The following is a 25,029-nucleotide window of genomic DNA, read 5'->3' on the forward strand; positions in this document are numbered from 1 at the left end:
GTTATTAATTTAACGTTATTTTATTGATGTTGCTTTCCATGACGAAACACTATATAATAACTCTGTTGTAGTTCAGACAATGTGTTACTTGTAAATATTTGAAAAACACTTACTTTTCTTGGAGTATTGAGGAATGCATTTCACTCCTGAAGAGGATATATTTCAAATATTTACAAGTAACACAGTGTCAGAACTACAACAGAGTTGTTATTTTATTGTTTGAAATGACCTAAGATCGCTTACTATTAACATGCAATGCAAATTGAGATTGTTGCATCATTGAGGCGACTCTATCAGCTTGCCTTGGTTTGCACTGCAACAAACTTTCAGTGGTCACCTATCACTAAGGCTGCCACATCTCAGTTAATATTGGTCCAATCTTGAAAAATCTGGTACCAATCGATAGGTAATTAAATTTACTACAAAAAGTTATTCTTGTAATGTTTTTGTAAAATCAACGGTTTCTGAGTTATTTAAGAAACAAAACTTTAAATGGCCACCATTTTGTTTTATGAATTTGAAAAACTATCATAATTTTTTTGTAGCTTTGTCTAGCTGTAATAAATGATTGTGCAAAGTTTCAATTTCGTATGTTCAACCTTTATTTAGAAAAATAATAATAAGTGAAAACAGGAAAATGGCCGCTGTGTAAGTAACTGAAGACTCCCGAACAGTTATTTAAGAAACAAAACTTTAAATGGCCGCCATTTTGTTTTATGAATTTCGAAAACTATCATAAATTTTCTGTAGCTTTGTCTAGCTGTTATAAATTATTGTGCAAAGTTTCAATTTCGTATGTTTAGCCTTTATTTAGAAAAAGAATAATAAGTGAGAAAAAGCAAAATGGCCGCTGTGTAAGTAACTGAAGACTTCCGGACAATTTAAATATGATATTTAGATATGTTTTTCACCCAGGAACAATGCCCTAGAGTATTGGGAGGGGTTCGTAAACACCCTGTTTATTGTTTTCAAAAACAACATTATTTTGATTTCATATAGCCTAATGGTGTGTAGGCTTTGTACGAATGCCTGCCCTACCAGACTGAAGTAGGCATCATTGAGATAGAGTGAAATCAGAGACAAATAAATAGGTAACAGTATCTTTACTCTATGGTGAGACCTTATTCAATGAAAACTACTCACTGTCAAAACCACTATGAAATATATTGAAACAATTCGAGATACTAGTTATGTTTGTCACACCTTTATGTGAAATCCATAATGAATTCTTACCTTTTTAGTTGTGTTAGCCGATGCTCTGTCGAAGATATGTACTCGTCCAGTGCCCTGATGAGCACTGCCTCAGTTTCGAGCAATTCTTCCAGATCTACCAGAGCAGTGTACAGTTCAGCATTTGCCATTCCCATGGCAAACACCACCAACAAAAGCTGTCACGTGCATTCTGCCCCTAAAACATAGCACAAAAACACAAACTATTAGAAAAAATAGTGATTAAAAGTGCAAAACAATTTTTAGCAGCATTGAATAGGAAATTCCGGAGCATTTCGCATAGGAAATCAATTATAATTAAAGGTTGTTCTGGGAACCAAGATATTCAACTGACTCCTTTCTGGAACTTCAACTTCAATATTATTTCTAATATTAAGGGGAGTCGGAAGGGCCTATACCACCAATGTTAAATTGGCCAATTTCAATGTACCTTTTTGAGATTTCCACAAGAGATAAGACTCACAATTTTTTTAATGAAAGAATGCATCTTCATCTTCAATCTGATGGAAGGAATTTACTCTAATATCATTTTTTCTCTGAATACATCTTTTTTAGAAAAATTGCATTCGATTCCCCTGAAAAAACTATATTTTCATATAAATGTTCCTTTTTTGAGACGTCTGTTGAAGATAGAGCTTTGAAATTTTGCAGACATGTACAATAGGCATTACTCTAAAAAGTGATGAAGGCGATTTATCATATTTTCAATACTGACAGAGATATTGATGATAAATACATTGAAATAATTGGAAAAAATACATTTTTCTAAAAAAATGTATTTAGAGAAAAAATGGTTTTAGAGTAATTTCCTTCCATCAGATTGAAGATAAAGATCCATTCTTTCATAAAAAAAAGAAATTGTGAGTCTATCTCCAGTGGAAATCTCAAAAAGGTACATTGAAGTTGGCCAATTAAACATTGGTGGTATAGGCCCTTCCGACTCCCCTTAAGTCTAGTTAATGAGCCTTAACCAATTAATCTATAGTCAGTCCACGTTATAATGACAGTGTTAAATTAGCAATGGTATTGGTATCCTTGTCTATCATTCAACAAAGCAGATATCTCTTTCTCGCTTTGCTCTGTTGCCAGATCGTCTTTTAACAATCTATAATTGATAATAATTAATTAACGAAATATTTAATATTGATTATGAAAAATCTATTACTCGGTAGCAGAGTTTATTGTTTATAGATTTTAAGGTGAAATTTATTTTGTTTTGAACGAATAAGTCTAAACCTGTGACTCAATATGTATTGATTTTATTGTTTGTTATTATATATTATAGGACCAAATTAATATATTTCCTATCTTTCCTCTATGCTAAGACCATTTAGCGCGTCTGACACGCCCGTATAGTTAGGGCCTAATAAATTCACTCCACTTATATGGGCTACTTTTGTCCAAATTAATAAAAAAATATAAAAATCTTGTAGTACCCTTTATTTTTTAAAAACTTTAAAATAGTTCATAGTTTCGACCCCAACTTGGGTCAATTTCAAGTTGAAATGATTTTTATAATGTTTTTATTAATTAGTTCGAAAGAAGCCCATGTAAGTGAAGTATGTTTTTATTATAAGACCAATTTGACAAGTTACCAATCAAATGGGAATATTCCCAGACAATGATGTTATGTAATGAAATTGATTAAATAAATGAAATAAAATAAATAGACAAATATGAATGCCTCATCTGTGGTTTACACGAACAAAGTCTTGTAATCTTTTTGAAAGAAAGAATACAGGAGGAATCAGTTTGTTGTCAAATCTATTTGAGAAGCCCACACCTCAGATCCAAACAAAAGCTTCCTTTTGGCCAACGTAGTGGTGCAAGAAACAAACAAATCTAAATCACCCAATCTTCTTTATTATTGTTGCTGCCTTTTGACACGCAAAGTGATGAAAAGTAGAAAGAATACGAACAAAGAGGAACGGAAAACACGCAATACGAATAGAACAAGGAGAGAAAATTGCACGCAATGTGAAATAGAATAAGAAAGAGAAAAAGGAAAGCTAAGACAATTGAGCAGCGGCGATCGATTTTCCTTCGTGTTTTTCCCTGAGGTGTTTTTCATGTTACTCTGCTATTTACATCTTCTCATCTCCCTCCAGTAACTTTCTTTCCCATGTATTTCCTTCCTTCTCACATTTTGAATAAGCTAAAGAAAGGGGGGTTCTTTCTTGAGTTTATTTCACGAAGTCTGATCTCCATTGTCACAGTACAAAGGAAGAAACGGTCTGAAAGTGAGAACTATTTGAATGTTTTTCAGTAATTCTCATTGTTTGCAATTACAATTTAGATTGAAACGAATAATTAGTGTCACGAAACAGATGCACGCTAAAAAGAGCATCAACATATATCATCTTGTTCCAGTACTTCCTACATTCTACATCATCCCTTCTTATTCTAGTGTGAAATTTGTTTGTTACTCCTACGAAACCTACGGCTTTCGTTCATTATTTACAAGTTTTTACTTTCCTTGCCCTATTACCATAGGTAAGGAAAGTATTGTTTCACGAAAAAAATTAAGGTACCCCAATTTCTAAATTTCTATACGTTTCAAGGTCCCCTGAGTCCGAAAAAGTGGTTTTTGGGTATTGGTATGTGTGTGTGTGTGTGTGGTGTGTGTGTGTGTGTGTGTGTGTGTGTGTGTGGTGTGTGTGTGTGTGCGTGTCTGTGTACACGATATCTCATCTCCCAATTAACGGAATGACTTGAAATTTGGAACGTGAAGTCCTTACACTATAAGGATCCGACACTAACAATTTCGATCAAATGCAATCCAAGATGGCGGCTAAAATGGCGAAAATGTTGTCAAAAACCGGGTTTTTCGATTTTCTCGAAAACGGCTCCAACTATTTTGATCAAATTTAAACCTGGAATAGTCATTGATAAGCTCAATCAACTGCAACAAATCCTATATCTGTAAAAATTTCAGGAGTTTTGCTCCATCTATGCAAAGTTTGATTTTAGATTCTCAATAATTATCAGACTTCATATACAATTTAAACAAAAAATTTCGAGTGGAATAGATTGAGCATGAGAATCTCTACAATTAATGTTCAGTAACATTCTCACCTAAAATTGAAAATAAACTCGAAAATCGAGAAAATGTGATATCCAATTGCAAACTATTGGCAACTGTTGATTCTATTAAATGATTCACTATGAAGAGATAGCAGACCTCGTGTGTCTCCAGCGTTATTACCCTGTCACCAGCTGGCTCTAATCTTTGAATAGTAGACTTGAGATGCGCGGGAACACTAGCGTCAGGTGATCAATTTTCATAACGGCAAGGAAAGTTGTGTGAGTGCGCCACACCAGATTTTTCGCTTTACAAATGATGCAGATTTCAAATTAATTGTTTAAATAATTCCAATAAAAAATCATTTATTAGGATTTCACTAGTCAAATATTTACAATTAACTACAGTGAGGTTCATGTTATAATGGCAGTGGAGAAAGATAGGAGATCAACGTTGCCGATCCTCGGTCTTGTCAATGCCTTCTACAGACGGTAGCAGATACAGGTTCATTGATGTAATATCAACTGTTCATTCTCATTTAAAATAATCAATGATATTCTATTAAGCAAAATATTATATTTTTCAATATTTTCATAATGGATTTTTACAATTATGAGGAAATATTTTGTTGATTAATTATTAATTCCACATTGTTGAAAGACGATCTGGAAACAGAGCAAGATAGCGCTATCAGCTTTGTTGAATTATAGACAAGAATAGCAATACCATTGCCAATCACACACTGCCATTATAACGTGGACCTCACTATAGTCAAAAACAGGGACCATACAATACTAGGGAAAATATAACACAGAAATAACCACACAAAACTAGAAACCATTCAGTAATGGAATTAACATGATATTATATGGAGAGCAGTGAGTATGCTACGAATCAGTGCGTATTTGAACAGATTTGTGATTTTGAATATTGAATAGTTCCCCTTGGCAACTAAATTGACCTGCGACAAATTATTTCCTCCTAAAATTACATAATATATGATTAGAAATTGAATAGTATTTTGGAAATTTTACCGATCACGTTTCTAGTAGTGTATATCAGATGAACGAAAAAATTAACAAGGAAGAAACATTATGAAATATAATCTATGTAAATAAAAATCTATATAAATAAAAATCGAGTCTCAAATTTTGACATTCAATAACTTTTCTATGTGTGAACCAAATTTGATGATTTTTTTCAGTTGTGTTCGTTATGTTCAGGACCAGGTTTATGGCCTATCAAATTTATAATCCGACTTCAGGACTCTTTCCTACGGTCCTTCAAAGTTTAATTGTAATCCTTATGGGAGAAGATTTGTGAGCTGGCCACACACAGATATAAAAATCAGCTGTTATAATCATTGCGTCATACAACATCCCGACGGCTGTTAGTATATAAGAGTGTACTGTTCCATAACCGCCCATGTATTTTATTCTAAACGCCCAGACTAAAAACAAAATGACTGTTCTGTGAGTAACCATCCAGCAGTGCGGCCTCAGGTTAAAGACTTAAATGCTTCAAAGACATTGCTTTGTTTCGAATAATTGTGCTGTCTTCGGTGTTCAGAATTAATTGATTCTTAGTAAATTATTTATTTTGCAGTTGGAAAATTATCTATATAAATAAAATGCCGCATCGCGTCTCCTCAGGTGTGCATCCAGCTAAAGTTTGTAATGAGATGCATTAGAATATTTGGCGGTACAAAGTTCGCCGGGCCAGCTAGTAGATAATAGAAAGAAAAAACTAGTATAAAGTGAAATATGTGAGTCTAGTCTAAGGTTTTCAATAAAATTACTAAAACATTACAAAAACTACTGCCTGTAGCGCATGATAAGAAAAAACAAAAACAGCCCTAAAACAAAATATGTGTATGCTTTGTAAAATAATATGAATAATACCATTAACAAATGTTGACGTCATAGTGGTTAATTGGATTCTACTTTGTCATAATAGTATGTACTATTCTTAAGTTTTTAATTTTTTTCTGAGCCTTTGAGACTTTTGTATATTGCTGCAATACTTTCTTTAGCTCTTTTTAATTTAATTTTTATATCTCTTCCTACTTGACTAGAATTGAAGCAGAATAAGTTAACCGCAACTCACTGCCAACACACAAGGACTCTTATGTTGGCAGTGCCGAATATTACATTGATAATTATTGTTGTGCAAGTTACAATAAATGTCTATTTGTAGGTAATTGTATATTGCATACTTTAATGATTGTATGGTACAAGTATTTGTATGTGATTTTTGGCAATAAATTCAATTCAATTCAATTGACAACAATAAAATTGAATAAAACATGATCCAATAATCAAAATGAATCTTGTTATCCGAAATTTTGGTACGACAAGCGAAAACGCATACAATATGAGCGAAATCTAAATTTAAAATAAAACTGAATAACTAGTTAGATTACTGATGGACAATTTAGGAGAGGATTCAAAGAGATAACAGAGAAATGAAAAACTATAGCGCATACTGTTTACAGTGATGTTGACCCGGTTGTTAGATCAGACAGTTTATAGCTGGTAATAATTTACATAACAATAATTACGGTGGCTGCACGATTCGGGCATCATTACACCAACATGGCCGATGATCGCTGACGGTAACCGACAATATTCAACATAACTACATAATAAATGTTTGCCATGCGTATAGGACAAGTCTGCGGGCTACTTGATGATTCGACTATCCGCATTGTGAAAGAGGTAGACATAGTAGGATAAGAGAAGAAGAGAGTGAGGAGACAAAGGAGGAGGAGAATGAGAAGAATTAGCGGGAGGTGGAGGAGAACAAGAAGTAGAAGAGGAAGAAGAAGAGGATGATGATGATGAAGAAGAGGATGATGTTGATGATGAAGAAGAAGAAGAGGAAGAAGAAGAAGAAGAAGAAGAAGAAGAAGAAGAAGAAGAAGAAGAAGAAGATGAAGATGATGATAATGATGATGATGATGATGATGATGAAGAAGAAGATAATGATGATGATGATGATGATGATGATGATGATGATGATGATGATGAAGATGATGATGATGATGAAGGAGAAGAAGAAAAAGATGATGATGATGAAGAAGAAGAAGAAGATGATAATGAAGATGATGATGATGATGATGATGATGATGATGATGATGATGATGATGATGATGATGATGAGAAGAAGAACAAGAACAACAAGTACAGGGAGGAGGAGGAGTAGTGGATAGGAAGGAGGAGGAAAAGGAGAAGAAGCGGGAAGGATGAGAAAGAGCAGAAGAATTGGGGGGGGGGTAAAGGTGGAGAAAGAGCAGAAGAATAAGGTTGTTAGGATGCGAAAGAAAAGAAGTAGGGTGGAAGAAGAGAAGAAGAAGGGGGAAGGAGGAGAAAGAGCAGAAGAAATGGGGGGAAGGAGAAAGAGCAGAAGAATAAGGTTGAAAGGATGAGAAAGAAAAAAGTAGGGGGGAAGGAGGAGAAAGAGAAGAAGAAAAAGAAGAAGGGGAAGAGTGCAAAAATTAAGGATGATACATAATAAAAACAAGAAGGTGGATAAAACTTGAAGTGAAGAAAATAGAGAAAAAGGAGAGGAAGTGGAAGAGAGAAGCAAAAGACGGAGTTGAAGAACAAAATTAAGAAGAAAAAATACTGGACAGACAAGAAGGAGATGCAATAATAATACAACAATGTAGAATGAGAAGAAATGAGAATGAGGAGGAATAACTGAGAGGAAACGGAATAAACTAGTAGTTCTGTGAACAGTCGACCTCACGCAGTATCCTCATCCACAAGTACCTGATTGAAACTCCACATAGACCTTATGGAAATACAGCAATAATGGCTTCTCTTCAGCCAAACAAGAAGTTAGTTATCGTGCCTGAGTTCCCAAGTCCTAAGTTCAGGCTAAGTTCGTGATTGTTGGTATACTGGTATCCACTTAACAATTTAAGCATAAACGTCGTACTACGTCTAGTATATGTAGTGACCAAGATTATCCTCCAGCTTATTTAGAAGCATCTTCACGAGAACGGTTCTTTCAACTTTCTTGCAACTTGAGGCACGATGCAAGCAGAATGAACTATATAGTTAGATTTATGGTTGAGTACCTATTCCTCTGTTTTCTTCCTTCCCCCCATTTCTCCCTTCCTTTTTTCATTACTTCTCTTTTCTTCTTTGCCTGTCTATTACATGGGAAACCATAGTTGGCTAGGTATCTTCCTCTCTTTTTTTTCTCTTCTCCAACACACCCAAACACTAAGCCCATGGTTTTTCATATTTGTAACATTTTATTGTGTTTTATTTGTTTCGTAAATCTTTGTAATTTTGTTTTGTCTTGTTTTGTGTAATTTAATAAATTGAAATTGAAATTGAAATTTAGGCCTACGTTCTGTATTCAGAATTTGATAAACATTGGTTTGTTATTATTGTATGTAAACAGACAAGCAGTTATCTCTATCCTTTTCAAACTTCGTACCGTTGCCAAATCGTTTGTAGGCTTCGAAGAATTATAATTAACAACCAACATATTATCATTTAATCTCAATTATGAGAATAATATCGGGGCACCGAGCTTTGCTCGTTATTTACTTATAAAATATTGCTAAACAGAACACAATTCTTTAAAATGATTGGGGAAGGACTAACAGGCACAGCCTAAAACTGTTTCTTCCCCGAATTTTGATTGATACACTATAAATAGTCCAGAAAGTGGGTTATGACACTTGAATTCAGGTTCAATTTTCAGTCCAAACGTTTAAAAACAAAAAGTTCTGATTTAGATTATTTACAAACCAAATTGAATAACAAAATAATACTCACTAATCACTTAAAATTTTCAAATAATGATTAACTTTGAAAATTATGATATACTCTAGTTTAGAATGATTATCATGTCATGTCAACAAATCAGATTATTTTGATCAAGTCGATTAAAATTTCTAGATAATATTTCTTGCTGATTGATTACACAGCTGGAAATAATTCTATTTCAATCCCACACACGCATCTCCTGTTTCGACAGACGACGAAATTATCATCTGTTTTTCCAAGGATGAATAATTGTTATCCTTTTCATGTCCTTCAGCGAGTTTTCCCAGGGATGAGACCTAGTGCAATCGAATTTTTATGTCATAAGCCTACTATGTTCCAAATTTCGTGAAAATCGTTAGAGCCGTTTTCGAGATCCGTTGAACATAAGTTAAATAACCAGATATAAAGAAATTGCTCGCTTAATATAATAGGATTTATTAAAACAAGGAAATACATAATTTTGTCATTGTCATTCAATCTCAGCTGTTCTCCATGCATGAAATGAAGCCGGTAAACAGCTGTTTGCAGAACAAATAAGCATATGATTCTCATTACAGCATACTCTACTGTAATGAAATCATATGTTTTCTTTACAGTCGAGTATGTTTCCTAGTTCCGAAATAGGAACAGCAAAACTGCTACAAAAAACCGCCTTCAGCGCTCCAGGTGGAAGTTTTGTCAACTTCTAGAAAATTCCTGATTCGGAATTTGTAAACTAGATTATGTGCATGTAGTAATAACTTCAGCACAAGCAGGTGATGTTTTCTATTTCCCAATTATTATCCTTTAGATTATTATGAGAAAAAATAGTGTACGGTACTTGGACGTGAATGTCTTTTGCAGTGCTCGAATGAAATTCGAGCATGAAAAATGCAGAGCATGAAATTCGATGCAGTGCTCGAATGAAAAGGCCTGCAAACGGCCCCTTCCCGTCCATGTGTCGTAAGATACTATTTCTCGAAGAATAACACATTGTCTATTCAAGATAGAATTGATCATCATTGACCGAGCGTAGTAGAGGTTTGAACTGATATGTTTCAACTAGGAACTATACTCTGTACAAAATTACTTCTTACTTGGGATGGACATGCACAGCAGAGAAGGCATACAGCGGCAGGGATACAACGGCGGCTATGTTGCCGTTGTGTATCGCCAGCGTTCTCTAATTTCCAGTGAGTATCCGAGCGCTCATGTTAAGATTAGGAAGTTTCCTCTCTGCAATCACAGACTCGACTGATTCTAATCGACAAATTGACAACTGCGCTTCCACCTATGACTCTATCCATCACTGTAAGTGGCTGATCTCCCTTCGCTTCTCTGCGCCGCAAATTCCTTCAATTCCTTCCCAAGTTTAACATGAGCGCTTGAATACTCACTGGAAATTATAGAACGCTGGCCGGTACACAACGGCAACATAGCCGCCGTTCAAGTCTGAAGTAATTTTGTAAGGAGTATGAGGAGTACTTGAATCCCACTATATCAGAGTTGAGTCTAGAGCTGCGTACAGACTTGAACGCCTCGAACACGCGCATTTCAGTTTTCATCAGCTGATGCTACGCTTATTATAATCTGTACTAAGGCTAGGCACACATTGTACAGAAACAGTAAGGCTAGGCACACACCAGTTAGTCAAGACAAGACAAGACATGATCAGACACAATACTTCACATAGTTGCTGATGAAGACAAGTCTAATTGCAATGACTAATCAGTGTGTGTTGCGTGCGTCATAAGCAACTATGTGAAGTATTGTGTCTGATCATGTCTTGTCTTGTCTTGACTAACTGGTGTGAGCCTAGCCTTACTGTTTCTGTACAAATGCTGGCATAACTAGTAGTTCTGTGAACAGTAGACCTCACGCAGTATTCTCATCCACAAGTACCTGACTGAAACTATAGGCCTTATGGAAATACAGCAATAGACTGGCTTCTCCACACATCTGTGTTATCACTTGTCAGCTGATTTATGATGAATAATTCTAAAGTCTGATTTTTACGGTAATATTGGCGTATGAAGGAGGCTCCTTTTTCCTTTCCTATTATCCTTGAAATGCGAAATTTCCAAAGACCTTGCATATACGTCGACGCGCAATTAAAAAAGGAACATACCTGTCAAATTTCATGAAAATATAATACCGCGTTTCGCCGTAAATGCGCAACATATAAACATTTAAACATTAAGAGAAATGCCAAACAGTCGACTTGAATCTTAGACCTCACTTCGTTCGGTCAATTAGCTGATGAAAAGTGATTCTAAAATACGCAGCTTAGTATGATGATATAGAAATGACTTCTATGGTTTGCATTTCATAACTACCCTCATTTGAATGTTGTTCTCATTGTTGGTAAACTATTTAACCATTGAGCCATCAATATTTTCATTAATGACCTCCCTCATAGTATTAGCTCTGACCTCATTCTCTATGCAGATGATACCACTGTGATTGTGAGGGGTGAAGATGATGATGATGAAGTGCAGCGGAAATCAGTACAGGCTCTTAACCAGCTTAGCCATTGGTTCAGCTGTAATCTTCTAAAATTGAATTTGAAGAAAACCCATCATCTCAAATTTTCTACTGGGGGCTCTGGAAGTCTCCCACATACTCTTTACTCAACAACAGGAGAGGAATGTTGCGCTGCTGAGATGATTAGATTTCTTGGTGTTGACCTGCAGGGAAATGTTAAGTGGGATAGCCACGTAAAAGCATTGGATGTGAAATTGTCCAGTGCTATTTTTGCCTTGAAAACAATAGTCAGAGTGGCAAATAGAAAAACAGCACTAACTGTCTATCATGGCTATTTCATGTCTCACATCAGATACAGTATCTTGTTCTGGGGCAGCAACCAGACAAACCTTCAGAATATGTTCCGTAAGCAAAAGAAAGCAATCAGGGTTATTGAGGGAGCCGAATCTAGGGTTTCATGTAGGCCAATTTTCAAAAAAACTCAAATTATTAACAATTCCAGCCCTTTATTTTTTGGATATTGCATCTTTTGTTTACAGTAATAAGCAGAAATTCATGGAGGATAACATTTCACACAGATACCCCACAAGACATAAAATGTTTACCCTCCAGTACCCAACTCATAGACTTTCGCTCTTGGAGGGGAGACCACATTATGCTGGGCTCAGAATTTTCAACTGTTTGACGGAAGAACTTAAGAGTGTTGACAGTCATGGTAAATTTTATACAGCTCTCAAAGATATACTGACTGAATGCTGCCCGTATTCATTAAGAGAATGTTATGAGATCTTCTCATTGAAATCCTAGAGATCAGAAGTTATCCAGACGATTTTGTAAAATGAAAAACGTTCCCTCAGTGGAGGGAAACCATATAGGCTACTTGATATATTTGACATGTCGTACACCGTTTGAGCTTTGCTCATCATATGCGGTTTTATACGATGAAATAACAATAACAAATAACAATAATAACATGAAAGAAGTCGTGTTGTTTTAAAAATTAAGAATAATTTTGTTTTAAGTTTTAAGAATGATTGTAGGTCTACATAGCAAGCTGGGCTTTACACCTAGACGGGATAAAATCTAGTTTTTTAATGAAAACTAAGATTCTCCATTGTTTTTGGTGGCATGCAACGTAGCATGCCTCAAGACGCATGCCTCTCGGTGACCGCAAGTTGAACGACGCTTATCGATTTGTTGGAATCGATTAGGGAATTTAATAGCACTACCGTAAATGGTGGTATCGTGACCTAGCGCCAAACGTGAATTCTAAAGACCATCATGTTGGAGCCACAAGATTAAAGTGCACATAGAAGAGTGATGCTGGAGAAAGAGAGCGAGGATTAACAAAGTATGAGCATAAATGAATACAATGCATACTTCAAACTTCTTATCCTCAAAGTTTGGACTTTTGTAATAGTTTCTAACTGATTTAATTCTCTTTAAATTTGGAAATATGTGTATGTTTATTGGATTGTAAATTGGAGTGTGTAATTCAAAAATGTTAAATTAAATTGACACAATAACCAAGCTACATATTTGGACTGTCGTATTAATTCAATTCAATTCAATTTATTAATGTCAACAAAAATTAATATACAATTCATACTTACAAACATAAAATACAAATTCTTTATAAAATAATGAATATTTACATAAAATATCATATTCTAAATAGTATTGTTGCATCCCTTCTTTAAGCTAATTAATTGTAATAATTGAAATAATTGGAAACGTTCTGGGCTAAAGCTTGTGATACTATTCTGGAAGTAGTGTAATTGGTCCTCTATGGTAGAATATGATATGAATATTTCATATTTAAACTCCAGCTGTGATAAGTTCTAAATAGGGTGTTTGTCTTTTCGGTCCCAAAATTTTACAGTTTGGAATTTTCCAATTATTTGTAATTAATTTAATTCAATTTAGAAGTATTTTTTTCATTGAAAAATGATTTTTGTTTGTATGGATTGAGAATTGAGTGTGTAATTGAAGAATTTTGAAGTGACACTTATAACCTCTAGCTACATTTGGACTGTTGTATAAATTAGAATTGGAACCGTTTTGGGCGTAAGTTAGCCTGTGGTTTTTCTGTAAGTTGTATAATTTATTTATTTATATATATATTTTTCACAATTCTGAATGATTTAATAAATAATTACCATTTATTTATTAAATCATCAGAATTGTGAAAATATATATATATATATATATAAATAAAATAAATAAATTATACAACTTACAGAAAAGTACCACAGGCTAACTTACGCCCAAAACGGTTCCAATTCTAATTGAATAAATGATTTGAATTTTTCCTTATCACCCACAGTTATCGCAATTTTCTGTTTGAAAACTACACTATTTTGCTTAGAATAATAACCAGATTAGTCCTAAATTGTACCTTTGTGAATGGATTGGATAAAGAGAGAATATTTCACGATAATGTATATTGCAATGTGATCTATCTTACTGATGATCAATATTAATTGGGAAGAGCATTATAAAACGATCGTACAATAATTTACTCATTACTCATGAGATATACATGTGAGTAATATGAGTAATATGACCAACGATCAAATGTATATTTTTATATGCAAGTTGCAATTTTGCTGGAGATTTTCATTATCGACTTTATATTGCAAAAACCATTGATTTATCAAAACAATTCAAGTTAGACCTAATTGTTTCTGTTTTTAAAACACTATAAATCTCTAGTGAACTGAAATATTGAACATTGAGCGGCAGAATATATTATAAATACACCATTATTTTTATCACCTTTTTACTTTCCTTGCCCTATTACCATAGGTAAGGAAAGTATTGCTTTTTCTGAAAAAAAATTAAGACCAATTTCAATCAAATGCGATTCAAGATGGCGGCTAAAATAGCGAAAATGTTGTCAAAAACAGGGTTTTACGCGATTTTTTCGAAAACGGCTCCAACGATTTTGATTAAAGTTATACCTGAAATAGTCATCGATAAGCTCTATCAACTGCCACCAGTCCCATATTTGTAAAAATTTCAGGAGCTCCGCCCCATCTATGCAAAGTTTGATTTTAGATTCTCAATTATCAGGCTTCAGATACAATTCAAACAAAAAAATTTCGATTGAAAAAGATTCAGCATGAGAATCTCTACAACTAATGTTCAGTAACATTTTCACCTAAAATTAAAAATAAGCTCGAAATTCGAGAAAATGTGATTATCCAATTGCGAACTGTTGGCAACTGTTGATTCTATTAAATGATTCACTATGAAGAGATAGCACACCTCGTGTGTCTTCAGCGTTATTGCCCTGTCACCAGCTGGCTCAAATCTTTGAATAGTAGACTTGAGATGCGCGGGAACACTAGCGTCAGGTGATCAATTTCCATAACGGCAAGGAAAGTTGTGTGAGTGCGCCACACCAGATTTTTCTTTAGGGCTACTTTTAATATAAATAGAATTATAAATCTCAGTACCATTTTAAATTATTTCATCACGACATGTTTCAGACATTAATGCAATTTTCATTTTCAAATGGCATTAATGTACGAAACATATTGTGATGAAATAATTTAAAAGGGTACTGAGATTTATAATTCTATTTATATATAAATACAGTATGGGTGAAGCCTTACGATTGGCCATTAGCTGTTGTCCAATGAAGATTGAGCTCTACTGTGATTGGTCGAGAGAAGACACACCCAAGTATTTCCGAGTCTAGTCTAAATACTAAATACCTGAAGGAGGGTTTCTCATCAACGATGGCTAATTTGAGCATCATTTTCATGAACGAATGTAGAATATGAAAAATTCTGTAATCAACCAATTTGAAGTTTATTTATTTATTTATTTGAGATACATTTGAGAGCACAAGGATAATATCCCATAATTGCTCTCTTAACAAATAAATTGTTATCAAATAATATATAGAGAGCATGTTTGCGATGCAGTCATCGACCGATGGCTCGAATTTCTTATAACAGAATTGCAAGTTTTACAATTTTTTTACAAAACTTGCTAACTTTGTATGGCTTAGCAATAATATTCTAGGTCGATAATGCAATACATTTTAACATGAGTATAATTTGTGGATTTAAGTAAAATTTTAATATTTTTTGTGATTGTGAAGGAGGATTTTTGTTTGGATTTCTATTTTGAAATTAATTAGTCTGATAAATTCAAAATTATTGTAGTACATACATTTTTTGGACTCAAAATAGTGTGTGAATTAAGTTATCATTTACATAACCTCTAGACTGTGTATTCCAAATTAAGGTTTAAAGCAGTTTTGGGCGAATGCCTGTTGTTTTCACCTGCATTGTATCTATTGTCTATGAATAAATGAAATGAAATACATTTTTGTAAATTGATATTAATTTAGTCCTATAGCCTAAAAGCATCTATCTGTGTATTCTTGTGCACGGTATATGACAATAAAGAATAATTATTGATTTGAAATTGAATTGTATTAACACATAATACAAGTAAAACAATTCAAAATGCAATATTTTATACAAATATTGAAAGACATGAAAAGTCTTTACGAAAAGCCTCTCTGAAAAAATATACATTACTGAAGTTGACAAGTCAAAAATATTTTGAATTAAATAATCAATTATTACCAGTGTAAATAGTTGATATTACTTTTAGTAGTATAAATAGGTGGGTTTTATTATAGTTTCTGTGGTATTATCTCTAATTTCATGCCTTTTCATACCTTTCAACATTATATTAGGCCATTCATTAGAGAAACAACACATCTCCACTGGGGTTATTATTTTTTTTCAATCATAAAATGAAAATATTAGAAACATTTTTATTATCGTTAGCTCTTTAAACACCCACACAACCCTATATAAACTCCAGAAGATTGAAAAATGCCAGAGAATGGAATTAAAAGGTTTTTTGTCATTTCCCAGAAATTTACTTTTTTGGACATGAGGTGTTTCTCAAATGACTGATTCATAGTATCTTGAATTGATGTAACAAATAAAAGTTAAAAAAGGTTAACTAGGGTTCCGTACTAATAATCTATCAAGTAGAGCTGATACAGTATTACTGTATTCAGTTACTATGTGACCCTACACAGCCCAGGTCAATGAACTCATGTTGGCAATCGAGGTGGGGTGGGGGAGGGAAGATGACCGCACCAATACTACTCTATTTTTACTCCGGATTCATTCATGTTTTGCGGTCAAGGTCACAGCAGCATCATCGCTATCATGAGGAAGTGTATACAGACACTGGTAGTGATAAAAAATTAAGAAATGCGCGCCACTATTCTGAGATCCACTCCTAACTGTCAGACTTAAATGGTTGTAAATTAGCATCAACGCTTGCTTCCCATTCATCAATTCAGAAGTGAATAACACTGCAGATAGAAGATTCTAAAGAGATCAAATCAATGACTGGATTCAGTGGATGTTGGGTAAATGGTACAGTCGACTCTCGATAACTTGAATCTCTTGACAATTTGAATTTTTTGTCTGGTCCCTTGAAAAACTCTCAATAATTTGAAAAATATCAATGTTCTGTATATTCTATATAATATAATGAATGTACATTCTATATATCCTATACTATTAAACGAGCAACTTCTGTTCATATGTTTAGATGTTTGTATGTTTGTATTTCACCGGATCTCGAAAACGGCTCTAACGATTCTCACGAAATTCAGAACATAGTAGGTTTATAATATAAAGATTCAATTGCACTTGGTCTCATCCCTGGGAAAACTCGCTGAAGGATATTAAGAGGATAATTATTATTCATCCTTTGAAAAAAAGCTGATAATAATTATTTCGTCGTCTGTTGGTGATGGAAGTGAGTGAGCGAGTTCATGCACTACCTCCGTAAACAAATCCATAGTGCATTCGTGTGACGTCAGCAGAAGTATGGCTCCTACACCAATAACAACACTAGTTGATATAGATCAGCTGAAATCAACAAACTTTTATTGGTGTAGGAGCCCTACCTGTGCTGACTTCACATGAATGCACTACGGCTTTGTTTACGGAGGTTCATGTGTGTGGGACTGTGTCAAAATTATGACTCAGCTGTTGAAATTTTGTAATCATTCAATCAGGTACTTGGTGTCGGTTGCAAAAAAGCCGGGTTATTTTCAATCCTGATTAATTCCAGTAGATCCATCTTTTTGAAATTGTCTTCTCTGATTTGGTTTACATGAAGTTAATCAGGATTAAAATTTTACCGGCTTTTGTGCAACTGGGCCTTTGTGAGGGAAATTTTTGCATTACTCTGGGAATCAATCTCAATTTACTGAGATTAGATAGAATTACTGAGATTTCTGTATGAATGTTATTATGATTTCTTCTTTCGTAATACATGTTTTATGCTTTTGTACTCCAGAGCGAAGCTCGGTCCCCGATATTAATTCTAATGTATAAAGAATGTATATTCTATACTCTCTCTGTTTAGTTATAGTGTGGTCCACGTTGTAATGGCAGTATTTGATTAGAAATGGTGTTGCTATCCTTGTCTATCATTCGACAAATATGATAACGCTATCCTTTTCTAGCTCTGCAAAGTTTCTGAATTGTTCTTTAACGATGTAGAAATATTAATCAATATTAACAAAATATTTGTTCTCAATTATGGAAATCTATTAATTTATCATTGGAAAATATAACGACGAATATATCAAGATAATAACTTTTCTAAATTCTGAATTCCTAGTTTTTATATATATTTTGGACTCAAAATTAGACAAAAATCATTAAGGGCCGGTTTCCGAGCTCGGGATTTAGCTAAGTTCTAGACTTAAAACAGCTGGAGTCAGAAAATTGGTTTTCCAAAATGGGGAAATGCAGTCATTGTGATAGTCACGTTTGAATTAAATTTCGAAAAACTAGAAAATTGAACACAAAATAGAATAAATAGAAAATAGTGTAAAGTTTCAGCTATTTTGAACTATTTAGGAATGTCAAATTTCGTCAAGGAAAAACGTTTCCAATTATAGAAATGATAAAATAAAAATACGACTACTGTTATAAAAGCTGCGACTACGCCCCGTTTTGGAAAGCCAATTTTCTGACTCCAGCTGTTTAAAGTCAAGGACTTAGCTAAATCCCGAGCTCGGAAGCCGGCCCTAAGTGTAAACTAACCTATGTTTCGACAAATTTCTATCTAAATTTGGGAAAGTAACAGTTTTGAGCTTCAAGCATTTTGTTCATATCCCAATCACTCATAATTTATTGAGAATGATAGTGTATGTTTTTCAATGTATGAATAATAAATAATATATATAATTGACGAATAAAATAAAATTGTTTCTTTTTAACAAGAGTGAACAGTTGATATTACATCAGATATACGGTATCAGCTATCCTCTACAGAAGGCAGTGGCAAGGCAGAAAATCGGCAAACCTGTTCTTCTATCTTCCTTCACTGCTATTATAACGTGGAGCTCGCCATAGAACAGCTATCGGTTCAACTCTGAATGAAAGAATTTACATTAAATGCGACTATGCCTATTAGTAAATGCGTGGTTAAGTGGTTGAGTGGACATAACTGTCCAAACTTCGCCACCTCAACAAATAAAGAAGTCGTTCTATTATATTCTAATTGTGGATTAGCATCTAACGTTGATGATGCATAAATATGATCCAAAGAACATATTAAAAAATCTGGTGTGGCGCACTCACACAACTTTCCTTGCCGTTATGAAGATTTATCACTTGACGCTAGTGTTAACGCGCATCTAAAGTCTACTATTCAAAGATCTGATCCAGCTGGTGACAGGACAATAAAGCTGGAGACACACGAAGTCTGCTATCTCCTCATAGTGAATGATTCAATAGAATCAACAGTTGCCAACAGTTTCCAATTGAAATGACAACATTTCTTCGAATTTTGAGCTTATTTAAAATTTTAGGTGGAAATGTCACTAAACATTAATTGTAGAGATTTTCATGCTTAATCTCTTCCACTTAGAATTTTTTGTTCAAATTGTATCTGAAGCCTGATAATTGGGAATCTAAAATCAAATTTGCATAGATGGGGCGGTGCTCCTGGAATTTTTACAGATATGGGACTTGTGGCAGTTGATAGAGCTTATCAATGACTATTTTAGGTATAAATTTGATCAAAATCGTTGGAGCCGTTTTCGAGAAAATCGCGAAAACCCCTGTTTTTGACAACATATTCGCCATTTTATCCTCCATCTTGAATTCCATAAGAACGAAATTGTTCGTGTCGGTTCCATATATTGTAAGGACCTTAAGTTCCAAATTTCTAGTCATTCTAGTCAGTCTAGTCAATTGGGAGATGAGATATCGTGTACACAGACGCACATACACTCATATATACACACACACATACACACACATACAGACCAATACCCAAAAACCACTTTTTTGGACTCAGGAGACCTTGAAACGTACGGAAATTTAGAAATTGGGGTACCTTAATTTTTATTGGAAAGCAATACTTTCCATACCTATGGTAATAGGGCAAAGAAAGTAAAAAAATCAACAACTGTTTTTTTCATAATTTAGAGATGTGATCATGAAATCTCTACTGATGTATCACATTTTTATTCAAGGAAGAAGCAATAACCAAACAATGGACTGCAAGTTTAATGAAGTTCAAATGAGGCGAGTCAAATATCAACAAGATTATGAACAGGAAGCAATGCAATATTTTTATCACAGCTCCATTGTGCTATACTGTTCAGATATGCTGACATCCTTTAATTAAATGCATTTTTCTATTCAGAAAATACTTCTTAGATAGTTTTTTATTGCAGTTTGAAATCAAGTTTTATTATACATTTGAAGTTACAGTTGATGTTCATTGAAAACACGAGACAAATAGATGAATATGAATGAAGAACTCGGATACTCAAAAAACTGGGCCTCACATCAAACCTATAGTTGGTTTATTATACAATATCGGGGCACCGAGCTTCGCTCGTTATTTATTTATTGACTTTTGATAAACCGAACACAATTCTGCAAATTATTGGGGAAGTACTAAAACGCACAGCCCAAAACTGTTTCTGTTCCGAATTTTGATTTATATACTATAAATAGTCCAGAAAGTAGGTTATGTTCCAATTAGGGTTCAATTTTCTTTTCAAACATTTGAAAACAAAAATGTTAGATTATTTATACAAACCAAATTGAATAACAAAATAACATAATCACTAATCACTTGAAATTGTCAAATAATGATCAACTTTGAAAATTATGATTTACTCTAGTTAGGAGGATTATCATGTCATGTCAACAAATCAGATTATGTTGATCAAATCGATCAAATTGTCTAGCTAGATGAAATTTCTCGCTGATTGATTATGATTACACAGCTGGAAATAATTCTGTCTCTCTCCCACACAGGCACACACGCATCTTCTATTATCCAGAGACGACGAAATTATCATCTGTTTTCCAAGGATAAATTATCCTTTTAATGTCGTTCAGCGAGTTTTCCAAAGAATGAGACCTAGTGCAATCGAATTTTTTTATCATAAACCTACTGTGTTCCAAATTTCGTGAAAATCGTTAGAGCCGTTTTCGAGATCCGTTGAATATAAATAACCAGATATAAAAAAAGCAGATATAAAAATAACCAGATATATAAATACAGAAATTGCTCGCTTAATATGATAGAATAGCCTACCGATTTTTAATATGATAATTATTTAATCACTTTATCTGACAAACTTCGATTTTTCAGTGATATAATATAAAACCTATTAGTTGGTTTAGAATACAATATCGGTGGATCGAGCTTCGCTCTGGAGTAAAAAAGCATGAAAAAATTATTACGAAAGAAGAAATTAGAATATATAATTTGTAGTTCATACAGAAATGTTCTATCTAAGCACAGTGAATTGAGATCAATTCTCAGAGGAATGCAAAAATATCTCTCAAAAAAACCCGGTTGCACAAAAGCCGGTTGAATTTAAATCCTGTTAATTTCACGTGAACAAAATCAGAGGAGACCATTTCAAAAAGATCGCTTCTCTGATTGGTTCTACTGGCATCAATCAAGATTAATATTTAACCGGCTTTTGTGCAACCAGCACCAAGTACCTCATTGAATGAGGTACTTTTACAAAAGTTCAACAGCTGAGTCATAATTTCATCTCAGTCCCACACACATGCACTCGCTCACTCACTTCAATCATCAACAAACGACGAAATTATCATCTGTTTTTCCAAGGATGAATAATGATTATCTTTTTCATGTCCTTCAGCGAATTTTCCCAGGGATGAGACCTAGTGTAATCGAATTTTTATATAATAAACCTAATATGTTCCAAATTTCGTGAAAATCGTTAGAGATCCGTTGAACATAAATAACCAGATCTCCTATACTATTAAACGAGCAGCTTCTGTTTATATGTTCAGATGTTTAGATGTTTGGATGTTTATATGTTTATATCTTTGTATTTCACCGGATCTCGAAAACGGCTCTAACGATTCTCAGGAATTTCAGAACATAGTAGGTTTATAATATAAAGATTCGATTGCACTAGGTCTCATCCCTTGGAAAACTCGCTAAAGGACATTAAAAGGATAATTATTATTCATCCTTGGGAAAACAGCTGATAATAATTATTTCGTCGTCTGATGGAAGTGAGTGAGCGAGTTCATGTGTGTGGGACTGTTTCAAAATTATGACTCAGCTGTTGAACTTTTGTAATCATTGAATCATGTACTTAGTGCCGGTTGCAAAAAAGCCGGGTTATTTTCAATCCTGATTAATTCCAGTAGATCCATCTTTTTGAAATGGTCTTCTCTGATTTGGTTCACGTGAAGTTAAACAGGATTAAAATTTACCCAGCTTTTGTGTAACTGGGCCTTTGTGAGGGAAATTTTTGCATTACTCTGGGAATCAATCTCAATTTACTGTGATTAGATAGAACATTTCTGTATGAATGTTATTATAATTTCTTCTTTCGTAATAAAATTTTTTATGCTTTTGTACTTCAGAGCAAAGCTCGGTCCCCGATATTAAATATATAAAAATACAGAATTTGCTCGCTTAATATAATAGGCCATATAACCATATAAAGAAAATATCTCGCTTAATATAATAGGATAGTCCACCGATTTTGTATATGATAATGATTATTTTATTCACTTTTTCTGACAAACTTCGATTTTTCGTTGATATAATCAAATTCGACAAGAAACTTTCAACTTTTCGACATTTTAGACATAACTGAATGGCGGCTTCACAGTGAACCCATGTGAACAGGGCGTCCAAATTCACAACATTCCGTGTTGTATCTGCTCTTCAACAATACCTGAAGTAATTCCCGAGTTACGAGACACACCCTCCAGCGCATGCTGTGTTTAGAATACGTAAAATAGCATCATGCATCGCACACGAGCGAGCTGGCGTGCGTGTGTGTGGGTGAGTGTGTTGTACAATGCAGTCTACTGAATCTATTATTTGTGCACCAGAGTTATACTGAGAGTTCACTTTCGAATGTCAGCATTGGTTGCAAGGGGAGTCGGTGGTGTTGCCTGTAAGGAATTGTGACAGCTAAAAAATGCACTCTCCACAGTCAGATTCACATACTACTGTCAGTTTCCCTTATACGTTTCCCCAATGCTACCCATTTAAACAATGCTGACTGAAGTGGAACGGACAGACGAAACAGAAATTGGGGAAGCCAGACTTTGGAGGGGCCAAAGTTAGATTCAGTATTGCTCGAAAGGAAAGCATTGCTGTAAATTATACGGAACTCTGACAGAATAAAGTGAATCTGAGTATAGAGGGTGCATTTTAGATGTACTTTACACACATAGGGTACGGTAGGTACACTTCCGTGAGCAGTAAATGCGGGATTTGTGCTTTTGTAATATCTCTCCCTATCGTCTGATGTCTGCCATGCATTGCAGATGTAGGTTTGATATCGATCTTCAAATATATATACAGTCTCCCCTCTTGGTATGATCTTGGTAGGACCTGATATGATCTTTGAAAGTCGGAGCCGGAAGGGTTTCTCTTCAAATTGGGACACCTTCAAGAGCTCAGATCTAGAAAACTATGACAGATATGGAGAGATGTTACAGATAAACATCATAACCTATAATATTTGGACAATTTAAAACTAAATTAGGAAATTGAAGAAGTTTTAGGCAATAGCATGTTTTTTCTTTTCCGATTCTTGTATTTTTTTTTTGCTAACCTAATAAATAAATGAATAAACCTTATAGGCTAATTTGTAAGCTTTAATTTTGTATTCGACAACCTGATATGAGGTGAAACTCTCAGCTTCAACAATTGATCAGTGAATCAACACAGCTTCAAGAATTGAATAATCAAATATTTCATGAACAGATATGAACTTTCAAAATTCATAACCTAATGTAAAACTCACAGCTTCAGCAATTGAGTTGATCAGTGAATCAATCAAATCCCACAGCTTCAAAAATTGAGTAATCAAGTATTTCACGAACAGAATAAGATATTAAAAAATTCATGCCATCCTATTATACTAGTAGTTCTGTGAACAGTAGACCTCACGCAGTATTCTCATCCACACATCATCGATTGAAACTATAGACCTTATGGAACTACAGCAATAGACTGGCTTCTCCACACATCTGTGTAATCACATGTCAGCTGATTTATGATGAATAATTCTATAGTCTGATTTTTACTCTAATATTGGCGTATGAAGGAGGCTCCTTTTCCCTTTTAAATTATCCTTGAAATGCAAAATTTCCAAAAACCTTGTATATACGTCGACGTGCAATTAAAAAAGGAACATACCTGTCAAATTTCATGGAAATCTATTACCGCGTTTCGCCGTAAATGCACAAAATATGAACATTTAAACATTAAGAGAAATGTCAAACCGTCGACTTGAATCTTAGACCTCACTTCGCTCGGTCATTAAGGCGAACAATTTCTGTATGTCTGTTTATATTTTTATATCTGGTTATATGGTTATTTACGTTCAACGGATCTCGAAAATGGCTCAAAGGATTTTCACGAAATTTGGAATATAGTAGGTTTATGCTATGAAAATTCGATTGCACTAGGTCTCATCCCTGGGAAAACTCGCTGAAGGACATGAAAAGGATAATTAATCCTTGGAAAAACACATGATAATTTCGTCGTCTGTCGATAACAAAAGATGCGTGTGCCTGTGTGGGAGATCAGCTGTGTAATCAATTAGCTTACCGTATCTCGCGAGAAATCTAGAAATGTTGATTGACTCGAACAAAATAATCTGATTCGTTGACATGAGACGGTATATATCATAATATTCAAAGTTAATCATTATTTTACAGATCTAAGTGATTAGTGAGTGTTATTTTGTTATCCAATTTGGTATGTAAACAATCTAAATTAGAACTTTTATGTTTTAAAATATTTGGACTGAAAATTTGACCTGAATTCAAGTGTATGGAAAATAACCTATTTTTTGGAATATTTATAGTGTATAAATCCTTTCACTCATAGATGTATAAATCAACCTTTCTCACTGTATATTCACTCACGATACTGACTAGATCATTACACTATACATTATATTGCTTACTGTGTGACTAC

The 25,029-nt window shown here is 34.1% G+C and overlaps 1 protein-coding gene across 1 annotated transcript in view; it reads right to left on the reverse strand.

Annotated features, from left to right (window-relative positions):
• The window catches only part of LOC111057880 (prolyl 4-hydroxylase subunit alpha-2), a 147,529-nt gene that overhangs the window by 62,906 nt on the left and 59,594 nt on the right, over nucleotides 1–25,029 (reverse strand). The window contains exon 3 of the mRNA XM_039419696.1: nucleotides 1,234–1,408. Coding sequence (XP_039275630.1) covers nucleotides 1,234–1,367 — 134 coding nt within the window. The 5' untranslated portion in view covers nucleotides 1,368–1,408. The remainder of the gene's footprint in view (nucleotides 1–1,233; nucleotides 1,409–25,029) is intronic.

The sequence above is a fragment of the Nilaparvata lugens genome, chromosome 1, assembly GCF_014356525.2.
Source record: "Nilaparvata lugens isolate BPH chromosome 1, ASM1435652v1, whole genome shotgun sequence".
NCBI lineage: Eukaryota > Metazoa > Arthropoda > Insecta > Hemiptera > Delphacidae > Nilaparvata > Nilaparvata lugens.